The following is a 13,231-nucleotide window of genomic DNA, read 5'->3' on the forward strand; positions in this document are numbered from 1 at the left end:
TCACTTGCCCAGATCTTACCTCCAAGGCTTAATGCCAACAAGAGAGGGTGAGATAGCAGTGTCAGCAAGAGGGCACTATTCACAAATTGAATCAATATTTTGTCGAGAGAACCTTGGATTCATGGTGAGTTGGTTGAAGTCAATTCTCAGCTTGGAAGGCCCAATTTTTTTTTATAACAAAACACTGTTCAGTTTGCATCTATGCAATTTGGCAGAAAATACAGATAGACCTTGATTTTTGGATAGCAAGTAAACAGAAACCAACATGGTCTCCTAGCAAAATGTGCATACAGATACAATAGTACAAGGCCACAATAACATGCTCATCTGCACATGACTGTAGTGTGAAATCTGCACTACTAAAGAGTAAAAAAAGGAAATAAATAACACTACGTTAGCAATACAACAACGTAGTTCTTCAACATATGTGGCGCTTAGTTAGTACTAGAAGTTAGGGTTAGGGATTCAATTTGAGTGGTTAGGGTTAGAGTTAGACATTAACTTTTAGTGGTTAGAGAAAGAGTAACCTTGTTGAGACAAGACCTTCCTAGTTCAGAAAGTCTAGAGAAATCCCTCCCCCACTTCCATCCTACCACCTAGCAACACAATCTTCCTTTCTTAGCCCTCTGACAGTTGCTATTGCCTGATACATGCATGCACAGATGCTTAGCCGATGCAGGCACACCACACACATCATATACAGAAAGTGACAGGCCTGACAGAAACACATCCTGAAGTAGTTACAGAACTAATTACAATAGAGGGATAATTTTAATTAGTCTTTGAGTACAATGGTACTTACAGTACCAAAAAAATGTCATTGTTGAATTCAACACATTTTGTTAAACAAAAGCCTTCATCAGAACATCATCTTGTGTCCTACAGTATCTGTCTGATGGGTCCTTAACAATCAGAACAATAGAACAGTGCTGTATAGTCCAAGTATAGCTGGTAATATCAAAACTTCTTCAGTAATGCATTTTCAATGGTAGGCCTGTGAATCACACGTGACAAACAACACACTGTGCACCCTGACATACTGAAACAGATTTTACAGGACATGTACAGTGCCCATATAATGTGACTGAAATGCCTCTGGTAGTTGAAGCTGAAAAGAAACCAGTGAATAACAGATATCAGCTGCATTGTTCAGTCTGGAGATGGCTGCAGTCTTCCCAGGCCAGGTAAGGTATGGATTTGGATCAACATTGCAAGTTTCTACCCCTGGAGCTGCAGAACTGGTGAGTCACCTTCTGTGAAATCCAAGCCCTGTGTTGTCATCACAATCTGTACTGTCAGTGTGTTTGGCTCTGTGTGAACATGCCCCTACAAGTGTTTACATTACTAACAGTTGATACAGTAAAAGCATAGCAAAGTATTGTGACTAAACTAACTCTTAAATGCATGAATGAGATAAGGTAAAGATAAGAATGTGTGTTCTGACATTTACTCTGTGATCATACGACTGTGTCATTCCTTTTGCCTGGATACCACTGATGTTGAGTCATGAAAATAATGTTTGCCTGTTATAGTAGGCCTACATTTCCCTCACACCAACAATGGAATATTACTGACACAGGATTGTACTGCATCTATTTCACGGTCGGTATCATTGTCCTTCGATAGTGTGGACAGAGTTGATTATCTGACTTTACCTACATTTTTATTTATTTTTTTACTTTAAAACATTTGTGAAACATTTATGTGGGCCTTATAAAGAGTTGATCAAAGCCTTAACATTTGAATTTGTTTAAAGTGGGACAAAGTATAAACTGAAAACAATTTGGATCCTTGAGCTCAAATGAATGTAAGGGTAGATAACAGGATCCATTGACTTCAGTTTGTATCTCTCTGCATTAAAGGAAGTTAATGAATTATGGGTGATAGTAAAACCTGCCCGAGCTGACCAATCTCTGACTTACTAATCTTCCTGTTCATGTTGAGAGTGAAAGGCTTGTTCACAGTAGTATCTTTAAGGAAACATACAATGGATACAAATGTTCTTTACATGAAATAGCTAGCCAATTTGTTTTTGTCATTGTTGCAGCAAATTGGTGGAGGAATTGCTCAAATCACACAAATTGGATGAACCGATCAAAGGTACATGTCTGTTCAATATATTAGTCTAAACGATTGGAGTATCTCTTGTGCACGTTTAAGGGATAGTTTACCCAAATTACAATATCACATATTTGCTTCCTTACCCTGAAAGTAGTCTAACAGACGAGGAGTGTAAATGAGTGTTCTATTGAAAAATGATATTTTTAGATAGTTATTCAATAGACCAAGTGAATTGTTTATTTTGTATTTCATAACAGATGTTAGTGTTAAAATACCAAGCATTATAATAGTATATATTGAATATAATCAGCTTCTGTAATTAACCATTACAAGTTGCCACAAGATACCTTCAGGCATAGTTGTCATTTGTTGTCAAGTTAATTGTTTTTTAAAAAAAAGGATACATTTAAATGTTTTGGCCAAAAATACGTATGTATGTATGTATCTATGTATCTATGTATGTAAAGTATGCATGCATGTATGTATGTATGTATGTATGTATGTATGTATGTATGCATGTATGCATGTATGTATGTATGTATGTATGTATGTATGTATGTATGTATGTATGTATGTATGTATGCATGCATGTATGTATGTATGTATGTATGTACAGTATGTATGTATGTATGTATGTATGTCTGAATGTATCTATCTATCTATCTATCTATCTATCTATTTATCTATCTATCTATTTATGTACAGTATGTATGTATGTATGTATGTATGTATGTATGTATGTATGTATGTATGTATGTATCTATCTATCTATCTATTTATCTATCTATCTATCTATCTATCTATCTATCTATCTATCTATCTATCTATTTAGGTACAGTATGTATGTATGTATGTATGTATGTATGTATGTATGTATGTATGTATGTATGTATGTATGTATGTATGTATGTATGTATGTATGTATGGATCCACATGCACATAGTAGAATTCATTCAGATGTGAGACACTGATAAAAGCATCATGTTATTGAATATGGGTTCATGTTGTACTCAATAAAATTGCCCAACTTGCAACCTGAACGTCGCTGGTTCAAATCGCGCTTGGGACACTATTATTTAAAAAATATGTCTGGAGCGTACTGTACATATAAAGTTGCCAATGAGTTACCACTTCCTCAGATGAATTGATTGTTTATCCAATGGTCTAATGATAGTGACATTCATACAAAATATACAGTCCAGTATATTGTCACAAAACCATTGTGAAAAGATGTGTTGCACTTCCGTTGTTCAACCTGAGTGACGTGGCCATCTTTGAAAACATAACCCTGTAAGTGGGGCTTAACGGTCTTCGTTTATGCATGATAACTTTCTAGACAGGTACTGAGAGAGGGACAGACAGTGTCTGCATAACATCACTATGCAGAGTCCCTGGTGTGCTGTCCTGAATAAATGTCTCCCTATTCACCTAGACACACACACACACAGACACACACACACACACACACACACACACAGACTTGCTAGTAATCATTTTTACATGTTTATTCATATGTGCACAAAGTCAGTAATAAACAAATCAAAAGATTACAAAATGTTTTTATTTAATATTGGACAAAAAAACATTACTTAAAGTTACACTTCAGGATTATTTAATAAAGGGCGGTTGTCACCAATTTGTTTTTCAAACCATTTAAATGTCTGTCTCAAAAGCTTCCATGGTCACCTTGGTGGGGTTGAAAGAGGCCGGAACACCTTGCCAGAATACATCCTCTGCATGGCTGGAGTCAGGCCTCTCAGACTCAGTTATAAGCAGTGCAGAGGCGGAGAGTGTTTCCTTGATTACTGTTGTTGGGCTCTTCCTCTCTTTGCTAAATGTCTGGCTGCCAGAGCTTATATTGCCATCAGCCCCTGTTTGTGTGTTTTCAAGCTGCAAACAAAATATGACATGTTATTAATGGAAATAGTTGTACATTAGTTTCTGAACAAATGAGAAAATAATGATTAAACCACATAAATAAATGGACAGTGAATGGACAGTGAAGCGTTATTTCTTCTTTTGGATCTACACTCCAAAAGTTTGGATTTTAAATAAAACAAGTACTATGAGGTTAAAGTAGAGATTATCAGCAATTTTATTTGATGGTGTTTATATATAACTATTGGTTTCACCATTCAGAAATTACACCACTTTTTATGCATAGTCCCCCTATTTCACAATACCCCAAAGTAATGGGACAGATTTATCAAATGTCCAAATTAAGCACTCATGTTTAGTATTTGGTCAACAAATCCTTTGCATGCTATAACTGCCTGAAGTCTGCAACCCATAGACCACCAAAGAAGATACCTAGACACTGAGTATCTTCCCTGGTGATGCTCCGCCAGGCCTGTACTGCAGCCATCTTCAGTTGTTGTTTGTTTTGAGGTCTTTTTGCCAAAAAATTTATCATCAGGAAATTAAATGCACAGTCTGAAAGTCTAAATGCAAAATCTGAAGACAGCAGTCAAGACCTTTCCACTTTTTGGCCCTGAAAAACTCCCTAGTTGCTATGGCAGTATGTTTTGGGTCATTGTCTTACTGTATGATTAAGCACCATCCAATGAATTTGCAGGTATTTGCTTGCATTCGAGCTGACAAGATGTTTCTGTACTCTTCAGAATACATTCTGCTGCTGCCGTCACCAGTTACAATCATCAATTAAGACAAGTTAGCAAGTTCTAGTGGCCGCTACACATGCCAAAACCATAGTACCATGTTTCACAGATGAGGTGGTATGTTGTGAATCTTGGGCAGATTCTTTTTTCTCCAAATTTTCCTCTTACAATCACTCTGGTACATGATAATATTAATCTTAGCTGTCCACACAACCCTTTTCCAGACCTCTGCAGGCTTGTTGGTACTTTTTAGCAAACTGTAACCTGACCTTTTTGTGGATGACTAGTGGTTTGCACCTTGCAGTGAAGCGTCACATTCAAGCCTCCCTCCTGGGGAGTGTACAGTACCTGATCTGTGGGTGGTTTTGGCTATGGTTGGCTATTGGTTTGGCTATTTCTGATAGGTTGTTCCAGATTTTTTACCCTAACAATGGCTTCCCTGACTTTCATTGACACCTCTTTGGTCCTCATGTTGACAGACACCAATAGCAAACTCCAAAGGCAAATGCAAAGCCTCGAATCCAAGACAAAAAATACTAGACATTGACAGCTCTCTATGCCTGCACAAATGATGTGACGGAACACACCTGACTTACCAGAAACACTGTCAAGCCAGTTGACCCTTTACTTTTGGGTACCCTAAAATAGGGGGACTATGCATAAAATGTGTTTCTAAATGGTGAAACCAATATGTACACGAATACCAAAGCTGAGAATCTCTACTTTAACCTCTTAGTAATCGTCTGATTTCAAATCCGAAAATTTAGAGTATAAAAGAAAAAATGCTTCACTGTCCCATTACTTACGCAGGGCACTGTCTATGCAATAGATTCAATTAATCTTCAAAACTGCTTTTGAGATGCTTTGCTAATCACAAAAACATTTTGATTTGAAGATTTCAATAAGCGAAATTAATTTAGGGCATCATTATCTGGTGATATTCACTGTGCCCATCTTAAATCAACAATTATAGTAATTCATTGGATAAAGCACACAATCACCTGCTCCCACAGACCTAAATCTATTGCAGATTGAAAACTATTCACAGAAAATTAGGTGCACTAATTTAATAACATAACAAATTAGTTGGTTTGTATATATTGTTTTGTATATATACATCTTTGTATCAGGATATACTATACTCAGAGAATACATACATGCTAATATATAGCACTTGAGTCTGTGCTTTATCGCAAATAAAGGACTCAATTACCTTATTGCTTTTATACAAAGGTAACAAAACAGAGAATCGTAACAAGAAAACACTGCTTTAAGTATTTATTTTGTGATAGATTCTGCCTTGTGCTCAGAAATATAATTCTCAAAATGGCCACTGCTGTCAAGGTAACGTGATAAACAAATCGTAATTCAAGTGTTTGCCCAGGGATATCACTGAAATGTATGGTAAGCAGGTAAAACGTGTCATAGCTGTTACTTTATCAGGGAACAAAGCTTTGAACGTCTCTCGATCACAGTGCTTGTTCTGATCAACCCATCTTATAATAATAAATATACTAATACATTTCAGGATAACTTGGGCCATTTGAAGTTGTATACATGCACCTCGAAATCTTTTGCCCATCCCTGAAGGGTCATGTTATCTATTCTGAAAGTGAACCATCCCTTTATGCAAACAAACATGGACCTCTGACGGGATTAGTTTAACAACATTACAGTACCATACCATTGTGCAAATATTGACCATCAGTCACTGTACAGGAGCTCAAGGTGGATCAGGTAAGACTCCTTACTAAGACATACAGTTCAGCTACTGTGTAGTATAGACACTTTCTAAACCCTGTATTCATGAAAGGTGTGTTCAACTCCAATCAGGGGAGACTGCTGGTTTGGACAAGGCTTTCAGCAACTTTTGAGGGGGAAGAAGTTGATACTACTGTGAGTACTAGTGTACTAGTCAGTAGTATCTCAAGTAAGCATCAGATGACAATTAAAAAGATTGCCTGTGTACAGGATGTAGTGGCAATGCAAGGTCAGTGGTGACTCATCTGAATCACATCTTAGCACCTTCATTAAAGTCTGTGAACTCTATTAAAAGATAAACTGAGCAAAACATCCATAGAGATGGATCCAAAAGTAATTACTGGTCAAAGAACTGACTCATTATCAGGTGTTAGACCAATGTGCTTTGAATAGACATTAGCTTTGAATTATTATAGAAAAAGTATGTATTCAATAGTGCATTACAATGTAAATAGAAGTTTTTTCCAGATCTTTGTACATTCCCAGTCAACATAAGTAGATAATAATGGTGCTTGCTCTGCTCATCAATTAAGAAGGGAATACATTCATGTATTTAAGGAAATGTCACATTTGGGAACCAAATTTCTGCATATGAAAGTTTTTTCAGGTTTATATTTTCACACTGGTACTGTGTAGTTCAATGTTTTACATACAGTAGATTGAACACAGTTGATACAATAACAAAATAAAATGTTTCATTTGAATTCAGTTTCTTCCAAAACATCAAACATTAATGTTGAACACTGCCAAGACCTTATACATTACCTTATTAGAACTCAGAGCCTCATTCTCATGGCTAGTCACAATGGGATGGGTTGGCTTTCAGGTTTGGCATCCAGAATATAACCACAAGGAGAGAACAACAAGATTAGTGAAAACTGGGTTCCTTGTTAAAGATGAAACCTGGCATATTCAAACTCGTCATCACTCACTAGTCATCACTAATCACCCATTACCAACAAAGAGAAAATGACAACTTTCACAAAGGACATTTTCTTCTGATCGCTCTCACAAAGGAAACACATATAGTGCCCTGTATAAGTAATGGGACAGTGAAGCAAGTTTGAATTTGAAATCAAACAACTACTATGTGGTTAAAGGAGAAATTATCCGTTTTTATTTGATGGTATTGGTGTACATATTGGTTTCAACATTCAGAAATTACACCACTTTTTATGCATAGTCCCCCTATTTCAGGGTACCCAAAAGTAATTGGACAGATTTATTAAATGTCCAAATGAATCACTCATGTTTAGTATTTGGTCGACAATCCCTTGCATGCAATAACTGCCTGAAGTCTGCGACCCATTGAACCCACCAGACACTTGGTATCTTCTCTGGTGATGCTCTGACAGGCCTGTATTGCAGCCATTTTCAGTTGTTTTGAGGTCTTTTTGCCTAAAATCAGGATTAAATGCATGTTCTATGCATCTGATTGATTTAAATCTGCAGATTGACTTGGTGAGTCAAGACCTTTCCACTTTTTGAAAAACTCCCTAGTTATATTATAGCAGTATATTTTGGGTCATTGTCTTACTGTATGATGAAGCACCACTCGAGCAGACAAGATGTTTATACACTTCAGAATACAACCTGCTGCTGCTGTCAGCAGTTACAATCATCAATTAAGACAAGTTAGCAAGTTCTAGTGGCAGCTACACATGACCAAACATAACACCTCCTCCACCATGTTTCACAGATGAGGTGTTTTGCTGTAAATCTTGGGCAGATCCTTTTTTCTCCAAACTTTTCTCTTGCAATAACTCTGGTACATGATTATATTAATCTTATCTGTCCACATAACCCTTTTTCCAGACCTCTGCAAGCTTTTTAGCTACTTTTTAGCAAACTGTAACCTGACCATCCTTTTTGAGGATAACTAGTGGTTTGTACTTTGCAATGAAGCGTGTAGTTTGGCTGGTGAAGTATTCTGCAGATGGCAGTCTCTGGCACGTTCATGCCTACCTCCTGGAGAGAATTCCTGATCAGTGGGACAGTTGTTTTGGGGTTTTCATCCAGTTGAAGTCTGCTTTGGCCTACCAGCTGGTTTGCGATTGCTGAGCTCACCCGTGCTTCTTTTTCTTTTTAATGATGTTCAAAACTATTGATTTTGGCCAACCTAAGATTATGTTTCTGATAGTGTTTTTCTGATTTTGTAGCCTAATAATTCTTGACTTTCATTGACACCTCTTTGGTCCTCATGTTGACAGACACCAATAGCAAACTCCAAAGGCAAATGCAGAGCCTAGAATCAGTACTAGACATTGACAGCTCTCTTATACATGCACAAATGATGTGACGGAACACACCTGACTTACCAGAAACACCTGTCAAGCCAATTGTCCCATTACTTTTGGTACCCTAAAATAGGGTGACTATGCATAAAAAGTGTTGTAATTTCTGAATGAAATAAAACCAATATCTAACAACAACAAAAAAACACAAATACCAGCAAATAAAAGCTGAGAATCTTTACTTTGACCTCATAGTCATCCAAACTTTTGGAGTGTAGATCCAAAAGAAGAGAATGCTTCACTGTCCCATTGCTTATGCAGGGCACTGTAGCTCATGATTAAAATGGGCATGCAATGTTAGAAACATCTTGCAGAGAACTAGAAATAAGACTCATTCCCTTCTTTCCATGTAATTTAATTTGCAAGCTAATATCACCAATTGCCGATGTAGTACTTTTTGCCTTGGGATAACATTGACGTCAAGCAAGAGAATTAATTTGGGTATTTTCTGTAATGGAACAAATAGCCTTGGAACAAGTGTAACAAATCTGTCCCATGTAAACATGTTGCCTCCCACGAATGATTTAGCACCCCTTTATTTATTCATAAACCTTTTACTATGACACTCTGGTTGTCTGTGTTTTACAGTGCTGTGTCCCCGTTGCGCACAGGGAGGGCTTTTCTCTTGTTGCGATCACCTTCTGTGACCAAAGACAAAAATAATTTGGGCACCATTAGGCTACTATCATACTAACTCTGTAATGACATAAGACACATTTACTTCAAACACAAATGTATGTAAGACAAAATATTATATTATATATATTATAATATTATTTAAGACAAAATATACACAGCCAATATTTCCATCAGTCTTGCTTTTTACAGCTTTGCATTGATGTCTCACAAATTCATTAGCTAAAACAAAACATTTGCACAGGCAAATTATTTAGTTACTGTGGTAGAAAATCCCAGAACGAGGTAACAGAAAGTTCAGTGATAGCCTTTCTTAGCATAATGGTTAATAGGATCCAGATGTTGTTATTGATACAGGAGTAAGAAAAACAAGTTATTATGATGTTGTAACTATTATGTTTTTGCCAAAATTACAAGGATGTCGAAATTATAATGTTCTGATCCAATTTTTGTAAGCCAATGGGTTTTGGGCCAAAGGGTGGATATTGTTCACCTGTTTATGTATATAATGGGGAGACATGATCATAACTTATTTGGATAATTTGGATACTCTGATTACTCTATTATTATCTGCATTAATAAAACTGTGTAAACCCTCTTGGAATAAGTCTCCTCATTTGTCCACTTCCATCCTTCCACATTACAAATGCGACTGGCTATAAACCAGGGTTGCTATTGATATAGCCCAGTTTCGGTATTAAATAATGCTGCATAACACACTTCACTCACAAAATATTATGGCTATAGGCCTGTACAGCTGCATTCGTAGCCCGCCTGAAAAGTTGCCGGAACCTGTAGTGCTTATTTGATTCCTTATCAGTTTTGCTTCTTACAGCTTTGCGTTGATTTCTAAAAATATTATTCTCAAATTCATTACGCTATATTGAGCCTTGTCCACCGGACACGTTTTTCAATCCGCCAGCGCCTTTTTCCAGTTGTTTTCAATGTAATTTTAGTGGAGCGCTCCGGGCGCTTTCATATTGAATTCTGTTCACAAAAATGTCACAATAAGATGGCGGATACTTCAGTAAAAAAAATTAGGATGTTTTCCACTATAGTTTCTGAAATAAATATACACTCTTTTTGTATGAAATAAACACTCTCTAAATATATTTGACCCCCTCTTCCTAACAAGCTCATCTGTTACTAGCATAGAAATGCCTACGAAGTTCGTGTTAGCATAATCGCTAATCATTGCTAGCTACCTTGCCACTGTATCAGGTAACCTAGCAGCAACAGGCACGTCTTTTTCCACTCGGTTTCAGATAGGAAAAATAGTTTTTTTTAGGCTTTGTTGATGGACACAGTGCTTAGGCTACACTCCTAGCTCTCCACCCTATTGTGACGTGTTTAATGACGTCATCTCAAAACTCAATATCTGTGGCAAGAAGCATCTTTCACTGTATTTACGTCACAATTGGACCAATCAGTGTAATTCCGTAAATGCCCCACCTGTATGGCAAAATCCATCATTCACCTTTAGTTTCATAAAAATTGTCCCAGTGGCATCGGAGAAAAAGCTTGTGACATACGAACGGACAAAGACGAATCATCGTCCCCTCTTATCGTCCCCTCTCCGATTTCATCTTCAAGTCAGATGAAAAACTGGAAGCTGACAGATGATTAAGATTCTGTTCATCAGGTCACAATGGGTAGTAATCGACACAACACAGGGCAATCAGAGCAGAGCAGCTTGTCTTGCAGCAGCAGCTTGACTCTGGAGGGCCAGGACTGCAGGGGATGCGAATTTGGCACTTTTGAGGTCACACCAAGGTCCACAACCATACTGAAGTTATAGCCAGGGATATAGGAGAGTCAAAGCAAATTCTGTAGCACTTTATACTAACTTTAATTTATAAGCCCTATATAAACCATTACCCTAGAGGCCCAGAGCCGTCATTACTAACCAAAGTACCCAGATTGACGTCTGGAGACCTTTATTTGTTGACGTTAGTGTAACAGTGTTTGAATTAGATCAATAGAATAAAAAATAAAACATAATTAACTGATTGTGTTTAGTCAGGATTTAAGAATCATTAGAATATCACATTTAGTAATTTAAAGAGCTGACATATTGAATTGAACGTATTGACGGACATAATTGGTGTAACTGTAGATAGCCTAATGTAGAAAGAAAAATGCGGTCAAATGTGAAGCGCCAATGCTTGATAACAAGTAAAACACAACGCTAATCTGAAACAATAATGACATGTAATGAAATTACATATTGCAAGAAGGTTATACACCAGTCATTTGCTAAAGTTTTTTTTTTAAGTGGACACAAAATCGCTTTTTCTTTTATTGATTATGCGTCTTAACGCAAATCCATCTGCTCTTATGCTCCACTAGGCAAACCACATTCAAAACAAATATTGATGTTGTCTCCTGGCTTATAACAAGCAATCGAGCTACTCACAAAAGTGTTCCAACTGTCTGCAATCGGGGCGAATTTGTCCGTCTCCCTGTAAATAACTGAAATTGTTTAAAAATACTAATCTATTGTAATTTCCTTTGTGGTTATGTGAGTTTGCGTGGTCATTTGAATGCCTCACGGTATGCGTTTTTATGTCTTATTGATATTATCAAACCAACTTGCACCAATGGTCTACAAATGGCATAGATTTAGGCATTTATTTATTAATGGTTTAAAAAAGGTCTTATAAATTAAAGTTATTATAAAGTGTTAACACAAATTCTAAATCTCTTTTAAAGTCCAGAATAAAGGTTGTGTGCTATGCTGCCCTCTGTGGCCACACTAAGGTTTTAAAATGTACATTTCTTATAACAAGAGTTGCTGTATAAGAACGGATCCATAAGGATCAAATGCAATTGATTTAAAAACGCCATAGTGCAGTATAATGTTTTTAGCATCTGCACTGTCATCTATAGCAAGGTGCAATTATCAATGCAAGTGCTGCTTTGTATGTTCACACTTTAATGGTCCACTTGCTGCATAATGTAAGGGGTGTGATTTAAAAAATCTAATTAGTAGATAATAACAACACCATGCCACACATATCAATAAGCCCTGTTCAGAGGGTGTGGTTAGATATCCATAGCAATGAGGATATCATTGTTACAGCACTAACTGCAACAATAGTCAGTGACAGTCAATGATGGTCAATAGTCAATTATATATATATATAATGTTTTGTTTTATGAAAAACAGAACAGGCTGAGAATAACAACAAAAAAAGTGATCAGACACCAATTACCAGATGTAAGTCCTCACCTTTGATAGTATGTAATTGGTAACTCTATAGTGACAGATGCTACCTTGGCAGAAGAAGCTTTTACATAATTTGCCCAACAAATTAGTTCCTCTCTGTTGGTTTATTCATTTTCAGATTTAAACTTGAAATGCATTGGTTATTTCAGAATAATGATCAAGGAAAACGAAAATATAGAACTGATTTAGAGCACATATCACTAATGTGCTACATGCGAACTGTTAGAAGAAAGTACAGTATATGATAACAGTAGGCCTATGCTGTAACTATGAATTGCAAAACAATTTAACGAACCAACTCTTTGTGTTGCCTTAACCTTGATTTAAAAAATAACCTCACATTTTCCACAATATGACAAATGGAAAGAAGAATGTCCTGCAAAGTTCTGTATGTGCCATGTTCTGTATATATCTGTATGTGCCATGTTCTGTATATATCTGTATGTGCCATGTTCTGTATATATCTGTATGTGCTATGTTCTGTATATATCTGTATGTGCCATGTTCTGTATATATCTGTATGTGCCATGTTCTGTATGTATCTGTATGTGCCATGTTCTGTATATATCTGTATGTGCCATGTTCTGTATATATCTGTATGTGCCATGTTCTGTATATATCTGTATGTGCCA

General features: G+C 36.6%; 1 protein-coding gene across 2 annotated transcripts in view; it reads right to left on the reverse strand.

The window, feature by feature from the left end:
- Positions 1-3,588: 3,588 nt before the first annotated feature.
- Positions 3,589-13,231, reverse strand: part of mlip (muscular LMNA-interacting protein) — a 41,373-nt gene continuing 31,730 nt past the window's right edge. For both annotated transcript variants that reach the window (XM_083694812.1, XM_083694811.1), the window contains 2 exons: positions 7,206-7,259; positions 3,589-3,951 (listed from right to left, as the gene is read on the reverse strand). In XM_083694812.1, coding sequence (XP_083550938.1) covers positions 3,715-3,951; positions 7,206-7,259 — 291 coding nt within the window. In that variant the 3' untranslated portion in view covers positions 3,589-3,714. The remainder of the gene's footprint in view (positions 3,952-7,205; positions 7,260-13,231) is intronic.

The sequence above is a fragment of the Argentina silus genome, assembly GCF_951799395.1.
Source record: "Argentina silus genome assembly, chromosome: X".
In the NCBI taxonomy this organism is placed as follows: Eukaryota; Metazoa; Chordata; class Actinopteri; order Argentiniformes; family Argentinidae; genus Argentina; species Argentina silus.